We start from the raw sequence: 20,283 nt of genomic DNA, 5'->3' as shown, positions 1-20,283 counted from the left end.
TTTAAAGAGAAGTTAACGTTTTCTAGACTACTACATATGTTACCTTTCAAATCCTCTTTAAGAGTTCTTTCAAAAATAAAATCTTCTAAAATGCTTATTTCAACTTATCTAAAATTCTTATCCCAAACATAGTGACATTTGGTATTCACTTGTTCTGTACCATAAAGAACAAGTAAATAAGAATAGTTTGGGCCCACTTATAATAATTCCGAGCCACCTATGATTTTGAGCAAGTGGGTTTCTGGAAATGGAATTTGAGCTACAAGAAAAGTATTAACTCTCAATTTTCCCCCCAAATTCTCAAAGCAATTAACATAAAAGCAGAACAGAAGTAACAAAGATGAAATGATAGCTATACTGCAAAAAAAAGGGACTGGGCTTCCCTAAACCATGAAAGGACAAAGACCAACACACTCAAAGGACTTGCTGCTAGCGATGAAACAGACCTCTAAACTCTGCATTTCATTAGTTCATGGTCATTTTATTTTAAGCTACTTTTAATTTAAAAATTAAATGAATAACAATGGTACTTTACCTGTGGATCCTGCTTCATCTGAGCAACCAGTTTCTGGTAATAAAGAAAGAAAAAGAGCCATCAGTCTTACACATTAACTCTCTGTGGCTAATCAGGCTTAGCTCAAAAATCTAGAGTTCTGAGTCAATTTAGAAAAATGAGCAACACCACATTCAGAATAGGCCCAAGACTTCTGTGATTCACGAAAAAGACTAACAAAGCACTCCTCTTTGCAGAAACACAATCACCCTAACACCAGATATCGGAATTGAAAAAGTGTATGGTTTTGAAAACTGGAGCCAGGACGGGGAGAGAGGCTTCTGAAGGCAATTTCAGTACGCTGGGTCTCCAGACGCCACGCGGCCCTCCACAACGTCCTCACCCTCTGGGCCCAGGTGAGGCGCGGAAAAAAGCTGCTCCCACAGAAAACCGCCTTCTTGGTACAGAGCAGAGTACACATGTGACAGGCCTGTTTGTCTGCTTCTAACAACAGAGTCAGATGTGACTCTGCCAATGTCTTCCCCACGTTCAGCAGCGAGCGGGGATGTTCGGTGTTCAAGAGCAAGTGGAGGAACAACGCAAGACTCCACCTATCTGGCTCCTCTGGGAAAGGCAGCGCTTCTTCAGTACTGAATGGGGAAGGGCTCTACTAGGGAAAATAGAGGCCCAAACAAATGTTTTTAAAAGGACGATGAATGGCATTCAACCTAACTGATCTTCCAAAAACATCATGCCCAAAGGAAATCATGACCATGGACAGAAGCATTCGAAAGGAAACACTATCAGAAGGCTGATTCCTGAAAGTGATGGGAGGCAAGCTGCTCCTCAAGTAAATTTTTCATATAAGGAGAAAGTCTGTGACTCTCTCTAGGTGACAGGGTCTTCTAAACTGCTCCGTCATAAAACAAAATCTTCCCAAAATATATACCTTCTTAAACAAACAAACAAACAAAACTCAAGATTTTATTGCCACTTGGAAGCATGAGTTCATCAATTAATATAGCGTACTGCAAACAACACAATAAGGTTCTTACAATAAAAGGCTACGTTTTAAACAGTTTTTCTGTCTGCATTCCAGCTCTTCAATCTACTCCGTAATACCACGTAGTCAGCCAGCAAATCTTGCTACTGTTATGCTGCCTTCTTCTAACATCTCTGACCCCCACTTCAAATTTCCTGCTTTTGATCTGCTGTATGATATGCTCACGAGACTAATTTTAAGATGAGCGACTAGGTTGAGAAATATATAATCTTGAGTAAAATGTATGTATAATAAATGACATTTAATATTTATTCTAATTGGTCAAAAGTCTTTTTCCTTTTCCTTTTTAAATAAAAAGATTTATTTATTTGAAAGGTAGAGTTACAAAGAGAGAGGGAGACAGAGAGAGATCTTCCATCTGCTGGTTCATTCCCTAGAAACCTCAATGGCCAGAGTTGGGCCAGGCCAAAACCAGAAGCCAGAAGCTTCATCCAGGTCTCCCACAGGGGTAGAGGAGCCCAAGAACTTGGGCCATGTTCCATTGCTTTCCTCAGGCCATTAGCAGGGAGCTGGATCTGAAGTAGAGCAGCAAGGATATGAACCAGTGCCCATATGGGATGCCAGTACTGCAGGCAGTGATTTTACCCACTATGCCACAATGCCAGCCCCCAAAAGTCTTTGTTCCTGGTACTAAGACCCAACCTATCCACCTGAAGTTGCCAACCAACGACTTCCAAATATACTGGGTATAATATCACTATAGTTCACTTCATATTTGATTCTAGCAGCTGTATTATACCCTCATATTAACCTACAAAATGATAATAATATATATTCTAACAGTTCAATGGAATTGAAACATAAGGTTTCATACATGAACATTTTGACTAATGCTAGCCACATTCTTCAATGCAATGAAAAAAGCTCAATTCTTCTTTTTTACTTGGCTAAGAGACTTGTCTGCTAATATATATTAAAGTCATTTTTTGAAGCTGAAAAGTCTTCTTCCACAACATTGGAATTTAAAATATGACTGGTAACCACCTCACCCTGAGTCTCCACCTTTGGAGGAGATAAATAAGCCAACTTTTCTATCTGCCAGCAGTTAAACTCTATCTTAGTCAATCGGGACTGGACAAGCTGGGCAACTTCCTAGACTACCCAAACCCCTGGTGATTTCATGGTGACATTGAGTTATCAAAGTGAGGTTCCTGTCTACTGCAAGAATGCAGCAACTTTCCATGAAGATATACTTTACGCCAAGGGTAAGCAAACAGCAGCCCAATAAGCCAGATCCGGCTCACCACTTGTTTTTGTAAATAAATCTGTATGGAACACAGTCACAGTCATGCATTTATATATTGTCTATTCTGTCTGTATATCAGCAAAACCGAGTGGTTGTGAGAGACGACATCTCACCTGCAAAGTCTAAAATATTTTAGTATTCGGCCCTTTACAGAAAAAGCTGGCTAACCTCTGCTTCATATCTTTCTGTATCCACACGGAGTGAATCCTCCAAAGGTTCAAATACAACTTCACCACATTCACAGAAGAGCAAAGAAAGGCAGAAAAAAAGCTCATTCTCCCCAAAAAGGTGAGATGTTCACCACAGGCTAATATTAATGAATATCAACTATGTATATATTGTTACTTTATTAACCACCTCCCCATTCATAAAGAAAACATAAACGAAAACAAACTTCCACCACAGCCTTACCAGGTAGTTTCATAACATATAGTTGATCCAGCAAGCTCAATTTCAACCCTAATTTCATTTCCTACTGTAAAGGCACTAAAGGTTGCCTTTTGCCCTAATTCTAGTTAAATGTATGTTCTGGCTTTGGCCTCAGCCTAATAACCAAAGCACCTATGTAGATATCACTTCTGGCATCCTTGAACTTGTCATGATGAATGATGGTGTAGGTTACCTCATATCCAATAGCAATTTTATGAACAATGCATGTCATTTGGATTTAGTATTTTCTTTTCAAAAGTAAGAAATTATTTCAGATGTAAATGGAGATATAGTTATGCTATGTATGTTAAAATGTTAATTGACAAATAAAGGTTTATTATTATAAAAACAAAATGTGTAGTGATTAAGGATGAATATGAAAGTTATTAATTTTATGACTGAAAAATAGCTACTATACAGGAAAATAGATTGGCAGTTAATCTGAATATTAAGATAATGTTAAAAAAGAATTTTAGAAAGAATATTCCTTCCCTTCTCAGTCAACAAATATAATTTAAAAATTTTAATTAGCTGCTAAAACAGAATAAATTTTTTCATAATTATAATGTTTATAAAACTAACATACTTGAATTCAAAATATGAAACAAAATAATACTTAAGAACTTCATTTAATTTAGTAATTAAGTTCAATTTAGGTCATGAGTTTTTCAAGAAAGGCTTTTTGGGACTTGCTCATTTCTTGTGAGGAGGAAATAAAAGTAGAATGCTAACTTTCTTTTACTTTGAAAGAGAGAGGGGCCGGCGCTGTGGTGTAGCAGGTGGAGCCGCTGGCCTGCAGTGCCAGCATCCCATATGGGTGCCAGTTCGTGTTCTAGCTGCTCCACTTCCAATCCAGCTCTCTGCTATGGCCTGGGAAAGCAGTAGAAGATGGCCCAAGTCCTTGGGCCCCTGCACCCAAGCAGGAGACCTAGAAGAAGCTCCTGGCTCCTGGCTCCTGGCTTCAGATCAGTGCAGCTCTGGCTATTGCAGCTGATTGGGAAGTGAACCAGTGGATTGAAGATTTCTCTGCCTCTCCTTCTCTCTCTGTGTAACTCTTTCAAATAAATAAATATAAAAGAGAGAGAGAGAAAGAGACAAAGACAGAGAAAGATCATCCATCTGCTGCTTCATTTGCCAAATGACTACATGGCCAGGGATGGGTCAGGTCAAAAGCAGGAGCCCAGGGCGGCGCCGTGACATACTAGGTTAATCCTCCACCTGCGCACCGGCATCCCATATGGGCGCTGGGTTCTAGGCCTGGTTGCTCCTCTTCCAGTCCAGCTCTCTGCTGTGGCCTGGGAGTACAGTGGAGGATAGCCCAAGTGCTTGGGCCCTGCACCCACATGGGAGACCAGGAAGAAGCACCTGGTTCCTGGCTTCAGATCAGCGCAGATCCGACCATTGCGGCCATTTGGAGAGTGAACCAACAGAAGGAAGACCTTTTTCTCTGTCTCTGTCTCTCTCTCTCACTGTCTGTAACTCTGTCAAATAAATAAATAAATAAATAAATCTTAAAAAAAAAAAAAAAAAAAAAAAAAAAAAAAAAAAAAAAAAACACACACAAGCCCAGAACTCAATTTACGTCCTTTTACATGAATGACAAGGAACAAGTACTTCAGTCATCTCCTGCTGCCTCCCAGGGTGTGCATGAACAGGAAGCTGGATTCAGAAGTGGAGCTGAGACTAGAACCCAGGTGCTCCAATATGGTATGTGGGTATCCCCAGTGCTGTCTTAACCACTACACCAAATGACTACCATCTCAGTATTTTTTGATAAGAAATATTCTTTCAATATTTAACATTACCATGCCAATACTTCTTGAGAAGAGGAAAAACTCCTTAAGTCACAAATAATATCATAAAATTTTTTTGACTGAAATTTCAGAGTGATTACTGCACTCCCAAAATCCATTCTATGATAATATCAACTTTGAAAAACTCATGAGTTTAACTTCTATTACTTGCCATTCAACCAAACCAGTGTTCGACACACCTCTACACTAAAATATTTTCATCCAGGAAAAAGACAAGATTGCTCTTTTTGAAAATTATATTTAAACTTCTCATCTCAGTATATTAGATTTTTTTTAAACTTTATTTATTTTATTTATTTGAGGGGCAGGCAGATCACAGAGAAAGTAAGCCAGAGAGAATTCTCATTCACTGGTTCACTCCCAGATCCTGCAATGGCCAGGTCTGGGCCAGGTTGAAGCTGGGAGCCAGGAACTCAATCAAGGCCTCCGACATGGGTAATAGAGACCCAAGTACTTGATCCATCACCTGTTCCCCTCACTGTCCACATTAGTAAGAAGCTGGAATTAGAACTGGAACCAAGACACAAACCTGGGGACTCTAGATATGGGATGCGATGTCTTAAGCATTAGGCCTAACACCTAGCCTGACAGGATTCATTCTTCCTTCCCTCCTTCCTTTCTTCCTTCCTCCCTCCCTCCTCCCTTCCTCCCTCCCTCTCTCTTTCTCTTTCTCTCTCTCTCTCTCTCTCTCCCCCTCCCTCCCTCCCCCCTCCTTCCTTTCTTTTAAGATTTCTTTATTTGTTTGAAAGTCAGAGTTATAGACAGAGAGGTCTTCCATCCTGATTCACTTCCCAGATGGCCACAATGGCTGGGACTGGGCCAGGCCAAAGCCAGGAGCTTCTTCTAGGTCTCCATATGGGTAGCAGGGGCACAAGCACTTGGGCTACCTTCCACTGTTTTGCCCAAGCCATTAGCAGGGAGCTGGATCAAAAGTGGAACAGCCGGGGGATGGTGCTGTGGCGCAGTGGGTTAAAGCCATGGCCTTCAGCGCCGGCATCCCATATGGGCACTGGTTCAAGTCCCGGCTGCTTCACTTCCAATCCAGCTCTCTGCTATGGCCTGGGAAAGCAGAAGATGGCCCAAGTCCTTGGGCTCCTGCACCTGCATAGGAGAAGCTCCTGGCTCCTGGCTGTGGATCGGCTCAGCTCTGGCCGTTGCAGTCATCTGGGGAATGAACCAGTGGATGGTAATCCTCTCTGTCTCTACCTCTCTCTGTAACTCTCTCAAATAAAATAAATAAATAAATAAATAAATCAAGAAAGAAAGAAAGAAAGAAAGGAAGGAAGGAAGGAAGGAAGGAAGGAAGGAAGGAAGGAAGGAAAAGGAAAAGGAAAAGGAAAAGGAAAAGGAAAAGGAAAAGGAAAAGGAAAAGGAAAGAAAGTAGAGGAGCTGGGACAGGAACCAGCATCCATATGGGATGCCAGCACTATAGGGGGAAGGTTTACTGCTATCCCACAATGCCAGCTCCATGGATTCTTTTTGTGAACAAATTTTTTTGGGGGGGGGGGGCAGCACTGTGACACAGCGAGTTAAAGCCCTGGCCTGAAGCACTGGCATCCCATATGGGCGCCGGTTCTAGTCCCAGCTGCTCCTCTTCCCATCGAGCTCTCTGCTATGGCCTGGGAAAGCAGTAGAAGGTGGCCCAAGATTTACTTTATTTATTTGAAAGACAGAGTTACAGAGAGAGGTAGAGACAGAGAGAGAGGTCTTCCATCCGCTGGTTCACTCCCCAATCAGCTGCAACGGCCGGAGCTGCACTGATCCGAAGCCAAGAGCCAGGAGCTTCTTCTGGTCTCCCATATGGGTATAGGGGCTAACGGACTCAGGCCATCTTCTGCTTTCCCAGGCCATAGCAGAGAGCTGGACTGGAAGGGAGGAGCAGCCAAGACTAGAACCGGCGCCCATATGGGATGCTGGTGCTTCAGGCCAGGGCGTTAACCCACTGCACCTCAGCGCCAGTCCCATGAACAAATTTATTCTTTTCAATTAGAATCAGAAGACAGGCCAAATAAAATCTGATATGTATAAATTATTAGACACTAAAATAAGCCCACCTTTCCACCAAACTCTGCTGCTGAACATAAGTTAACAAGATCCAAAGCAACAGCAGGGATTTCTGAAAATACAGAAAATTTAATGTAAAAATTATATAACCTAGAGGTTAAGATGGCTATCTCCTTTACCACAGTGCCTGGGTTCACTGCTGGCCTCAGCTCCTGACTCTGGCCTCCTGTTAATGCAGACAGGGAGCCAGTGTTGATGACTCAAGCGACTGCATTCTTGCCACCCACACAGCTGAGACCTGGATGTACAAAGCCTCCTCCTTTCAGCCATGTTCCACCAATGGCTGCTGTGGATTTTTAGGGGGTGAATCAGTAAATGAGAGCTCGTGGTCTCTGATCTCTGCTTCCCAAATTGAAAAAAAAGTTAATGGAAAAATAGTATTAGAAGTAAATTTCTTATCCTCCGCCTGCAGCGCCAGCACCCCGGAGTCTAGTCCCGATTTGGGCGCCAGATTCTGTCCCAGTTGCTCCTCTTCCAGGCCAGATCTCTGCTGTGGCCCGGGAGGGCAGTGGAGGATGGCCCAAGTCCTTGGGCCCTGCACCCGCATGGGAGACCAGGAGAAGCACCTGGCTCCTGGCTTTGGATCAGCGCAGTGCGCCGGCCACAGCGCACTGGCCACAGCGGCCATTGGGGAAGACCTTTCTCTCTGTCTCTCTCTCTCACTGTCCACTCTGCCTGTCAAAAAAAAAAAAAAAGGCAAATTTCTTGAAAACAAACTTAGCAGGCATGTGGGCATGCACAGTGATTAAGACATTACCTAGGCCGGCGCCGCGGCTCACTAGGCTAATCCTCTGCCTGTGGCGCCGGCACCCCGGGTTCTAGTACCAGTTTAGGCACCAGATTCTGTCCCTGTTGCTCCTCTTCCAGTCCAGCTCTCTGCTGTGGCCCAGGAGGGCAGTGGAGGATGGCCCAAGTGCTTGGGCCCTGCACCCGCATGGGAGACCAGGAGAAGCACCTGGCTCCTGGCTTTGGATTGGCGCAGCGCCAGCCATAGCGGCCATTTTGGGGGTGAACCAACGGAAGGAAGACCTTTCTCTCTCTGTCTAACTCTGCCTGTCCAAAAAAAAAAAAAAAGGACACTGCCTAGGACACCCCTGCTCCATATCAGAGCACCTGGGTTTGAGACCCAGCTCCACTTTTTTTTTTTTTTGACAGGCAGAGTGGACAGTGAGAGAGACAGAGAGAAAGGTCTTCCTTTTCCGTTGGTTCACCCCACAATGGCCGCTGTGGCTGGCGCACTGCAGCCGGCACACCGCGCTTATCCGAAGCCAGGAGCCAGGTGCTTCTCCTGGTCTCCCATACGGGTGCAGGGTCCAAAGACTTGGGCCATCCTCCACTGCACTCTCGGGCCACAGCAGACAGCTGGACTGGAAGAGGAGCAACCGGGACAGAATCTGGCACCCCGACTGGGACTAGAACCCAGGGTGCCAGTGCCACAGGTAGAGGATTACCCTATTGAGCCACGGCGCCGGCCCCCAGCTCTACTTCTGATCCCAGCTTTCTGCTAACGTGCACCCCTGGGAGCCAGCAGTTGATGGCACAAGTACAGGGGTCTCTGCTACCTACATGGAAACCCAGACTGAGTTCAGCTTTGGCCTGGAGCAGCCTTGGCTATTCCAACCATCTAGGTAATAAACTGTTGGATAGGAGATGCCTTTCTCTTTCTCTCTCTCTCTGCCTATCAAATAAATAAGATAATAGTTTTTAAAATATGTAAGTGTCTTTGAGGCTTTCCTGTAAGTTTTTATCTACACTGATTTTGGACAATGTGTAAATCTAGTAGTTATCAAAATCCAAGATATTTGCCCATTAACTGTAGAAATGAATTTTACATTAGACTATTCAGATAAAACAAGGCAAACTAGACCCAAGAACAACCACCTTTAGTTATAATTTACTTTTCATTTTATTTGAAAAGGAGAGAGAACTCAAACCGGGCTCCCATGTGAGTGGCAGGGACCCAGTTACCTGATCCGTCACCCGCTGCCTTCCAGGGTGTGCATCAGCAGGAAGCTGGACCAGAGCAGAACAGGGACTTCAACTCAGGAACTCTGAGATCAGGACATCCCAAGCTGCAACTTCCCCACTGTACCAAAAGCCTTAACACCTTCCAAAAAAACCCCGTGTTTATTTATTTGAGAGGTAGTGTTACAGACAGAGAGGGAGAGAGACAGAAAGGTCTTCCATCCACTGGTTCACTTCTCAATTCTGCAATGGCAGAGCTGAGCCAATATGAAGCCAGGAGCCAGGAGCTTCTTCCGGGTCTCCCACACAGGTGCAGGGGCCCAAGGACTTGGGCCATCTTCTACTGCTATCCCAGGTGCATGAGCAGAGAGCTGGATCAGAAGAGGAGCAGCTGGGACACAAACCAGTGCCCACATGGGATGCCAGCACAGCAGATGGAGGCTTAACATATTGAGTCACAGTGCCAGTCCCTAATAAACACCTTTAAAAGTAGTTCCCAGAGCAGGTGTTTAGCCTAGCATTAATATTTTTTTAAGATTTTATTTACTTATTTGAGAGGTAGAGTTATAGACAGTGAGTGGAAGGGACAGAGGGAAAGGTCTTCCATCTGCTGATTGACTCCCCAGATGGCCACATTGGCCAGAGCCAAGCTGATCCAAAGCCAGGAGCCAGAAGCTTCCTCCAGGTCTCCCACATGGGTGCAGGGGCCCAAGCACTTGGGCCATCTTCTACTGCTTTCCCAGGCCTTAGCAGAGAGCTGGACTGGAAGAGGAGCAGCCAGGACTAGAACCGGTGCCCACATGGGATGCCGGTGCCACAGGTGGAGGATTAACCTACTGTGCCACAGCGCCAGCCCCAAGCCTAACACTTAAGACACCCGCATCCCATACTGAAGTACTTAGTTCTGGCTCCTGAGTCCTACCCACCTGCAATGGTAATAACTCAAGTAACTAGGTTCCTTCCATCCATGTGGGAGATCTAGATTGTATTCCTGGTTCCTGGCACCAGCCAACCCAGCCCTGACACTAACTCTCCCCTGCCTCAGTATATCTCAAAAACAAAAGTAAAACTTTAAAGCAACAGTTCCCTTCTCTCCACTCCCACACTGACAACTGATTCAAAACTAGTCAACTTATCATTATTTATCACTTTTGAGTACTAAGTACTTTATATGTATGAATAGCAGGCCCTGTGCCTAATGTCCAGCTAATATCTAAAAACCAGATCTAAAATATTATTTAACATAATAAATGTTATGATATTATTTAATATATTATTTAACATAATAAATGTTAACAATTGAGTTAGGGCAGTGTTTTGATTATGGTTAAATTTATTTTTATATATTGCTATATTAATATATATTTATTAATATTATAGAAACTAGAGATTATATTTATAATATATTTTATTTATATGTTTTATAGCTATATACTTAAGAGGTTATTGGTCTAGGTACTTGAGGCAAATTGTAAAAACTGTGAAGTTTGAAATTTAAACATCTATGAAGTCGATCAGACTTTCTTCACTAAAGATTGGAATTAAGGCGGGTGAGTCACCTAAGAGCACAAACCTCAGTGCACGTAACAGCTGACTTAAACACGCCCCTTTCCTTAACACACGTGGCTCTCCAAGGCCTCCAGCTGGACTAATCAAAACAAGTTTTTTTTCAATACTTTTGGGATATGAAAAAAAATTTTTCAGTTTTTTTCTGGAATGGAAGTCAGGAGTATTTATCAAAGTTCTTAAAACTAGTATCAAAAGGCAAATGACATGACTTTCGTATAACTGTCTTACAGACAATTAAAACTATGCTGAAAACCAGAGATGGGCCTGTTGACTAACCGTAGCCATTACTTAGTAACAAGATGTGGGAGAACCAATCACAACTTACCTGGTGAACCTGAATTTCCACTTTAAGAGCCTCCTGTAGAGTCTGCAACTCCATCCTCTACCTTCTCCACTTTCTATTAGGCCTGCTAATTTATAGGTTCTTCAGCCTCTGTTTAAAGTAACAAACTCCTCTTCTCACTGCAGCTGTAGAAATCATAATGTGTTTCAAGTCATTACATTAGAAATACAGAAAATATATGTTACATAAAATTTTAATAAAAAAATTGATTCTCTAACACAAAGCAAAAAATTCCCACATTTTTTTTTCCCAAAACAATTTGGTACCAAAATTTTCTGAGTTTTATCCTTTGTGTATTCCTCTACAGAATACTTCAAATATCTTAGAAATGAAAAGAACAACGTAAGGGTTATATTGGGTTAGGTAAACATCTAAGCACCCGACTGTGCTCTCCCTGAGTTATATACGACATACTGACCCACTATGCGCACTGTCCAGCGTTATATACCACATGCTGACCCACTACATGCTCTGCCCCGAGTTATATACCACATACTGACCCACTACGTGCTCTCCTGAGTTATATACCACATACAGACCCACTACGTGCTCTCCTGAGTTATATATCACATACTGACCCACTACGTGCTCTCCCTGAGTTATATACCACATGCTGACCCACTAGGTGCTCTCCTGAGTTATATACCACATGCTGACCCACTACGTGCTCTCCTGAGTTATATACCACATGCTGACCCACTACGTGCTCTCCCCTGAGTTATATACCACATGCTGACCCACTACGTGCTCTCCCTGAGTTATATACCACATACTGACCCACTACGTGCTCTCCCCGAGTTATATACCACATACTGACCCACTGTGTGCTCTGCCCTGAGTTATATACCACATACTGACCCACTACGTGCTCTCCTGAGTTATATACCACATACAGACCCACTACGTGCTCTCCTGAGTTATATACCACATGCTGACCCACTACGTGCTCTCCTGAGTTATATACCACATACAGACCCACTACGTGCTCTCCCTGAGTTATATACCACATACTGACCCACTACGTGCTCTCCTGAGTTATATACCACATGCTGACCCACTACGTGCTCTCCCTGAGTTATATACCACATACTGACCCACTACATGCTCTCCTGAGTTATATACCACATACTGACCCACTGTGTGCTCTGCCCCGAGTTATATACCACATGCTGACCCACTACGTGCTCTCCTGAGTTATATACCACATGCTGACCCACTACGTGCTCTCCTGAGTTATATACCACATACTGACCCACTACGTGCTCTCCTGAGTTATATACCACATACTGACCCACTGTGTGCTCTCCTGAGTTATATACCACATACTGACCTACTGTGTGCTCTCCTGAGTTATATACCACATGCTGACCCACTACGTGCTCTCCTGAGTTATATACCACATACTGACCTACTACGTGCTCTCCTGAGTTATATACCACATACAGACCCACTACATGCTCTCCTGAGTTATATACCACATGCTGACCCACTGTGTGCTCTCCTGAGTTATATACCACATACAGACCCACTACGTGCTCTCCTGAGTTATATACCACATACAGACCCACTACGTGCTCTCCCTGAGTTATATACCACATACTGACCCACTACGTGCTCTCCTGAGTTATATACCACATGCTGACCCACTACGTGCTCTCCCTGAGTTATATACCACATACTGACCCACTACGTGCTCTCCTGAGTTATATACCACATACTGACCCACTACGTGCTCTCCTGAGTTATATACCACATACTGACCCACTACGTGCTCTCCTGAGTTATATACCACATGCTGACCCACTACGTGCTCTCCTGAGTTATATACCACATGCTGACCTACTACGTGCTCTCCTGAGTTATATACCACATGCTGACCCACTACATGCTCTCCTGAGTTATATACCACATGCTGACCCACTACGTGCTCTCCTGAGTTATATACCACATACTGACCCACTACGTACTCTGCCCCGAGTTATATACCACATACTGACCCACTGTGTGCTCTGCCCCGAGTTATATACCACATGCTGACCCACTACGTGCTCTCCTGAGTTATATACCACATGCTGACCCACTACGTGCTCTCCTGAGTTATATACCACATGCTGACCCACTACGTGCTCTCCCTGAGTTATATACCACATGCTGACCCACTACGTGCTCTCCCTGAGTTATATACCACATACTGACCCACTACGTGCTCTCCTGAGTTATATACCACATACTGACCCACTACGTGCTCTCCCCTGAGTTATATACCACATGCTGACCCACTACGTGCTCTCCTGAGTTATATACCACATGCTGACCCACTACGTGCTCTCCCTGAGTTATATACCACATACTGAGGCCAGTGAGCAAATCAAGCTCAGTTCTGCCAGAGGTGAGGGGCTGGTCAGGGAGACTGCAACACCCAGCATACGCTGTCCTTAGAAAGACACATAACACAGTCATACATCTTTTTAGTCGCACAGAGTGGACTGGAGAGTTCAGGGTCTCCCATGAGTTAAAGCATATGTGAGTACTTTCATTCAGATGGGCTCTTATTCTATTCACAAAATAAAGAAACTCGACCGGTGCCGTGGCTCACTAGGCTAATCCTCCACCTGCAGTGCCGGCACCCCGGGTTCTAGTCCCGGTCGGGGTGCTGGATTCTGTCCCGATTGCTCCTCTTCCAGTCCAGCTCTCTGCTGTGGCCCAGGAGTGCAGTGGAGATGGCCCAAGTCCTTGGGTCCTGCACCCGTGTGGGAGACCAGGAGAAGCACCTGGCTCCTGGCTTCGGATCGGCGCAGCACGCCGGCCATAGCAGCTATTTGAGGGGTGGACCAATGGAAGGAAGACCTTTTTTCTCTGTTTCTCTCTCACTGTCTAACTCTGCCTGTCAAAAAATAAAAAAATAAAGAAACTCAAAACAAGGAAATTCTGGTATAATTTACTAAAATTTAACAAATGAACACTTAACACAGATAAATGCAATGCAATTTAACTGTGCTATGCACAAAGTTACGACAGGGATATTAAAAATATATCTGTCATGCGTAACGTACGATGTGGTCTGGCAATGGAACATCACCTTTCTTTCAAACCTGCCAACGTGCCTCTTTTTTTTTTTTTTTTTTGGACAGGCAGAGTTAGACAGTAAGAGAGAGAGACAGAAAGAAAGGTCTTCCTTCCATTGGTTCACCCCCCAAATGGCCACTATGGCCAGCGCTGGGCCAATCCAAAGCCAGGAAGAAGCCAGGTGCTTCCTCCTGGTCTCCCATGCAGGTGCAGGGCCCAAGTACATGGGCCATCCTCCACTGCCCTCCTGGGCCACAGCAGAGAGCTGGACTGGAAGAAGAGCAACCGGGACAGAATCTGGCACCCCTTCTGGGACTAGAACCCGGGGTGCCGGCGCCGCAGGTGGAGGATTAGCCTAGTGAGCCATGGCACCGGCCCAGCATGCCTCTTTTGACTGCACAGGGAACTGCCTATGGAGATACAATCAGAGGTCTAGATTCAGGAACCTGAATGTGACACCCATCCTAACTCTCCTATCCCCTCTGCTCAGCACTATTGCAATTTAAATTAACTCAATGGCTAATTTATCCTTTAACTTTTTTCCTCTATTTTTCTTGAGTGTGGTTTAAGACATGATTTTAGGAACTCTGCCAAAGCAAAAGTCTGTCTTTGCCTAAATAAATTTAAACTTTTCTTCAAATATCTTTTCTTCTTTGCCCCTATAAAACCTGTAGCTAGAGCAGCTGTACAGCTTTCACAACGATCGGAAACCCAGAACTGCTGCTCCTTAAACCAGCACGAGAACCATCATCTTCACCTTGCATAGCCATTACTGAATAAGTTTTCTACAAGTCCTTTGAAAACTGTTTTAACAGAGTTATAACAGAATAACCAACTGCAGAACATGTGAGTGCACTTTAAAAAGTTCTTGGAGAAATGAAATTTAAAACTAAGTTTATTTTGATGCAAAAAAAGTTGAAATCCACACAGTTTTTTAATAATATGCATTTTCCAGGAACTTTCTGAAGCATTCTTGTATCCTTATGAATAATGGCTTTTATTATATTTGTTTAATATTACTAGCCTTAAGACATCCATAGTTAACCTCTCCCCTAGGGCTTACATGCTATGTTATATAAAATCAAATATGTTAACCCAAAAGGGAACAAATTCTAAAAGTGAAAAATTCCTCCTAACTTACATTTGTGGTTTACTTTACAAAGATACTGCTAATCAAATAATTACATAAAGGCAGTATACTTAGGGGAGATAATTTGGAAAAGGAGACTTTTTTTTTTTTATTTGACAGATAGAGTTAGTGAGAGAGAGAGAGACAGAGGAAAAAGGTCTTCCTTCCGTTGGTTCACTCCCCAGATGGCTGCTACGGCCGGTGCACTGTGACAATCCAAAGCCAGGAGCCAGGTGCTTCCTCCTGGTCTCCCATGTGGGTGCAGAGGGCCAAGAACTTGGGCCATCCTCCACTGCCCTCCCGGGCTACAGCAGGGAGCTAGACCGGAAGAAGAGCAACCAGGACTAGAACCCCGCACCCATTTGGGATGCGGGCACTGCAGGCGGAGGATTAACCAAGTGAGCCACGGTGCCGGCCCTAAGGAGACATTTTTGATGAACAAATCTGGGTACTCTAGTTAATGATCTTTTAAAAACTGCTTTAAATTATAATAAACACGTAAATATAAGAAACATTACAGACTCGGACCAAGATTTTTGTTGTCATCAAACAATATTACATGTATAGCAATAGCAGATGTTAAAACTACAGAGGCACTTTAATTTTAAATTCTAAAATAACTTCTTTACTCAAATGTTGAGTTGTGCATTACAGTTGTTCTTGTAAACAGTACTTAGCTTTAATTCCTGCAAGTTTCTATCAGAAAATGTGTCCAAAGGTGATTCCTTAAAATTTTTGTCAAATCAAGAATCACCTTGAAATTGAAGGGCTATTTCCAAAACCAGAAAGGCCTTATTTTAGCCTACTAGTAGTACCTGTGACAGCAGAGCTCAACTCAATAAACTCTGGAAACAAAGGAGAAGTTAAAAACATGAAGAACATACAAATGTACAAAACAAAGTATTAATATAGTTCATACAAGTAGAGCTCTCACAAACTAATAACACAAATCTGTGAAAAGCAATTCATAGAAAAGAAAATAACAATAACCAACACACATGGAAAACTTCCATTTTCAACACACAAATGTAGATGTTAAAAAGATGAATTTTGTCTATCAAACTGATGAAGACCTGTAAAAGCAGTAATACTCTGAACGACCCAGGATTTGTGTAAGATGGCATGTTGGAATTTGCTGATGTTTTCTGAGTGGTAGGTTCCAAGAGTTAATTATTTTCTTCTTTTCGGGGTACTGATAGTTTCTAATTTTCCATGGAAAATATGTACTTTTTAAACAAGGAAAAACATACTGGGAAATGACAGATAAAGCATCATAAGATTTTTATACTGATCCCACAAAAAAGCTTACAAGAAAAAGGAAAAGTAGAGTTTAACCTGGAGATTCTAAATATCCAAGAGTGGCCTGCACGATAATAAGCCTGCAATTCAAGTTAATGAGGAGCTGACAGCTTTTACGTCCTCCATCAGGTCATTGTCTGCTTATTAGAGACACAGTAAGGCATGAAGTTTTATTTGGCAGGGACTCTAAACGCTAATTACTCATTTTATTTCAAAATAAAACTGAAGGGTTAAAAAAGGTAGTGATTACAGAAAAACTTATGAAGGCTTAGAAAATTCATCTGAAATCCTTCCTTAGAAAGGTCTCTTCCTGTGTATCAACTTTAGGAGACTGGTCTCCGCCTAAAGGAACAAATGTATATTATAATACATTTATAGTTTTCAAAAACAAGACAAACACATGTTGAGTCCTTTTAAAAACACTTTGGGATCTTAGACAATTCATGCACCCATAATCTGAACACTAGTCGGGGGTAGTTTATAGTATCAAAAGAAAGCATTATTTGCTAAATTTATAAATGATGACTTATTATTTTTGGCCAATTCTAAGAAATAATAAATAACAAATCAGTTGCTGCAAGGTGAATACAAACACTCCCAAGACAGTAATAGACATATTCTATGCAGACACAATGCCCTTCACCACTCTGCAGCGCCACATACTACCATGAGCAGGGGTGGGTACCCATGTAAATACCAGTGTCTGCAATCTGCGAAGCTGGAGATGTCACCCTACCCAGATGCCTACTGGCCTCTCATCCTCAAACAACAAAAACAAAACATAAACCAAATACATGAACAAATAAACCCTCCAACAAACCAAACAGACACAAAATCAAATCTCACTGTAGAAGGTAGCTGTGATATCTAGAAAAAATATTCATCATCCCAAAAAACAAAAACAAAAAGAACAAATCCTACTTACTCACTGTGTGACTAACTACTCTCATACTAAGGGTACGTTTGCTTGTAAACCAGAAAAATGGGAACAAAATCCCCTACTTGGTAAGATTATTATGCAAGGTAAACTTAAATGAAAAGCCCTTTGAAAACTATGAAGCTTCCTGCTATCCTCAACACACTGAATTCTTTTCTTCATACTCACAACCGTTTTTATAAAACTTGACATAGCATACTTGTGGAAGATTGTAGGCATTTCAATTCTTGAATTCTCCATGAAGAGTCTGATTTTCTGAGAAGAGTTCTGCTTAGAAGTACATGACCTCTAGATACTTGGTTATGACCCCAGCAACTTGCAGGAAAGCCAGAACTCTGGTTTTACCACTAAGAAATATTTTCCCCTGTTACTGAATTGACATAAATCTTTGTTCAATCAAAACTGGACTTCCCCATCAACAGTTATTTTAACTAACAGTAAGTCATGACACAGTATGCCCCCAGGAGTCCCTAACCAGGGTCATTTTGTGTTCTCTGTACCAGGTATTTGTTTGGTGTAAAATTCCTCTGCTTTTTATCTATATTCTCAGACATAGTGTTTCAAGTAGGCTTAATTTTTTAAAATGGGAAACAGTAGAAAGTCTTGACAGCTCTATGTATCCTAACTTCATATCCTAGGCACCTAATATTCAAATATCAAGTTTTAATTTGTGCAAAACACTCATTTCTTAGTATATGTATAATAGGCTGGGAGATAATATCTTTATTAACTCAATTATTAGTGCTAAAAAGTATCATGGGTGCTAAAACTAAAGGTCTTTTAATAGTATTTACTGAAAGCATTAATATTTATTAACACGAATCAATAAAAAAGTGAGAAAAGAATTTAAAACATTTGCTTTCTTATCATTTAGCAAAAAATTGTCAACATGTTTTAATCTATTTTCATGGTGGTAGTTCCTTGGGGACCCCTACACACCCTGGTCAACAGCAATTGCTACTGGCACAGGAAGTCTGGTAACCCTGATGTCAGAGGCCGCCCTTAGAATCCAGCAAGGTTATCTGCGGGCAGCCACAGACAAAAATCACCTTAGTCAGTTGCTTCCAAACTATTAAATTCAATAGTTAACTGTTTCCTATTAAATGATAGTTCCTAATTATTATGTTTTGGGGGGGCAGGAAGGGAACAGGTCCTCATTTTACAACACAGGGATAGCTGACGGTCACAGCCCCTGCACCTGAGGGCTCCTATGGCATGGCTTTCCCTTCCGTGCTGCCAGCTCCTCAGGTCCGCAGCAGTGCCCTGCACTCTGCCTGCCAGCCTGTCCCAGCGTCCACCTGCAGCTGCCCACTTCCTGTGGCCCAGCCTGGCTGCACACTCACATTCTTGGGTCTCCCATCTTTCCTTACAGAACTGAAGCATGTCTACTGAAATCATCTCAACCATACAAAATAACAGGAGCACTGACAAAAACTTGAATTCACAAAAATTCAAAATGAAATAAGTTAGAGAGCAGTGTATAAAAGCATAACGACGATGAGGTTAAGATTTTAGAATTGGCTGCCATATTTACCAGAATGCTATTTGAAAAGGATGGACGGACGGACTGACGGATGGACGGAAGGAAGGAAGGAAGGAGGGAAGGAAGGAAGGAAGGAAGGAAGGGAGGGAGGAAGGAGGGAGGGAGGGAGGAAGGAAGGAGGAAGGAGGAAAGAGGAAGGGAGGGAGGGAGGAAGGAAGGAGGGAAGGAGGAAGGGAGGAAGGGAGGGAGGGAGGGAGGGAGGGAGGGAGGAAGGAAGGAGGGAAGGGAGGGAGGGAGGGAGGGAGCTAGCTGTCCACATAAGCCTGCTCAGATCTTAAAATTATACACCACACAAAGAATAACATAAGAGGGTGGTAGTCTCAACATAACCCATAAATACTTAATGAAAGTAGAAATTATGGAAGATAGGTTCAGATCAATATAAAGAAAAACTAAGTATAAAGAAAAACTAAGCGTTAGAGCTGTACAAAAAAGGAATGGGTTACCTTATGAGGTAGTGGGCTCCCTGTCATTAGAAGTATTCAAGAGTGCTGCATATCATATCCCCCTCTCGGAGATTCACAATGCACATTAGCATATTAAAGGTTCTGAGAAGTCCTGCAGTAAAGAAACCTGTTTAACTTTTTAATGCAGCATTTCCCAAATTATTTGACCACAGAACACCTTCCCACCCCCCACCCCCACCTCGATAAAATTTATTCAGTTTCTGTGGAACTACAGTTCCTCAGAACACATTACAGAAAACCAGGAGTATATTTTTTTAATGTAGTATCCAGTGTGTGCCTGAATCACAATCTGTCAGGGATGCTGGAGATATGCCACAAGGGTAGAAGGCTGGAAGGGAAGGTCCTTAAGTTCCCTTCTCTAAGTCTCTGTGCCTCTATTGCATCTCAAAGCAGAGGTTACAGGATTCTCATTATTTATTTTAAAGGTTCCATGAGGGAAAGACAAGTAGAATGAAAAGGTACTAAAAGGCAAGGTTAACTGGTTCAAGTGCCCCCTTTCCTGCTCAGAGCCCAATCCCTAAAACATATGAGACATACCTCAAGGCCCATAAATGACCAAAAAGAAGTCTTAACAAAATATCTACTGTATCTAACCCACCCACTAAGTTAATTACTATTTGAGAGAGAGGATTAAAAAAACAGTAGCACCCTTGCAGTAAGGGACTGCCCTATTCCAGCTATCTTGTTTTGCTTTTTTTTCATAACATACACTCCCCAAATAAAGTTAATATTTATTTGATGCTTAATCACTAGACTGCCTTGTGCAATCTGTGATCTTGAATTAGACATTCAAAGAAATGATTAAGTGTGATGATTTATAAGCTGTTAAAAATCTATGAAATACTGGGAAAAACTG

At 42.6% G+C, this 20,283-nt stretch overlaps 1 protein-coding gene across 34 annotated transcripts in view; it reads right to left on the bottom strand.

The window, feature by feature from the left end:
• Nucleotides 1-20,283, bottom strand: part of PHF21A (PHD finger protein 21A) — a 219,553-nt gene that overhangs the window by 166,545 nt on the left and 32,725 nt on the right. For 23 of the 34 annotated variants that reach the window (XM_070071253.1, XM_070071251.1, XM_070071184.1 and 20 more), the window contains 3 exons: nucleotides 19,407-19,518; nucleotides 10,969-11,111; nucleotides 536-568 (listed from right to left, as the gene is read on the bottom strand). In XM_070071253.1, coding sequence (XP_069927354.1) covers nucleotides 536-568; nucleotides 10,969-11,022 — 87 coding nt within the window. In that variant the 5' untranslated portion in view covers nucleotides 11,023-11,111; nucleotides 19,407-19,518. Of the gene's footprint in view, nucleotides 1-535; nucleotides 569-10,968; nucleotides 11,112-19,406; nucleotides 19,534-20,283 lie in introns of those variants that run through there. The other 11 variants (XM_070071233.1, XM_070071257.1, XM_070071259.1 and 8 more) reach the window with 3 other exon arrangements.

This window comes from Oryctolagus cuniculus, chromosome 1, assembly GCF_964237555.1.
Source record: "Oryctolagus cuniculus chromosome 1, mOryCun1.1, whole genome shotgun sequence".
NCBI classification, from domain to species: domain Eukaryota; kingdom Metazoa; phylum Chordata; class Mammalia; order Lagomorpha; family Leporidae; genus Oryctolagus; species Oryctolagus cuniculus.
Note: the sequence above shows the minus strand (reverse complement) of the source record. Positions and strands in the feature narration are given on the sequence as shown.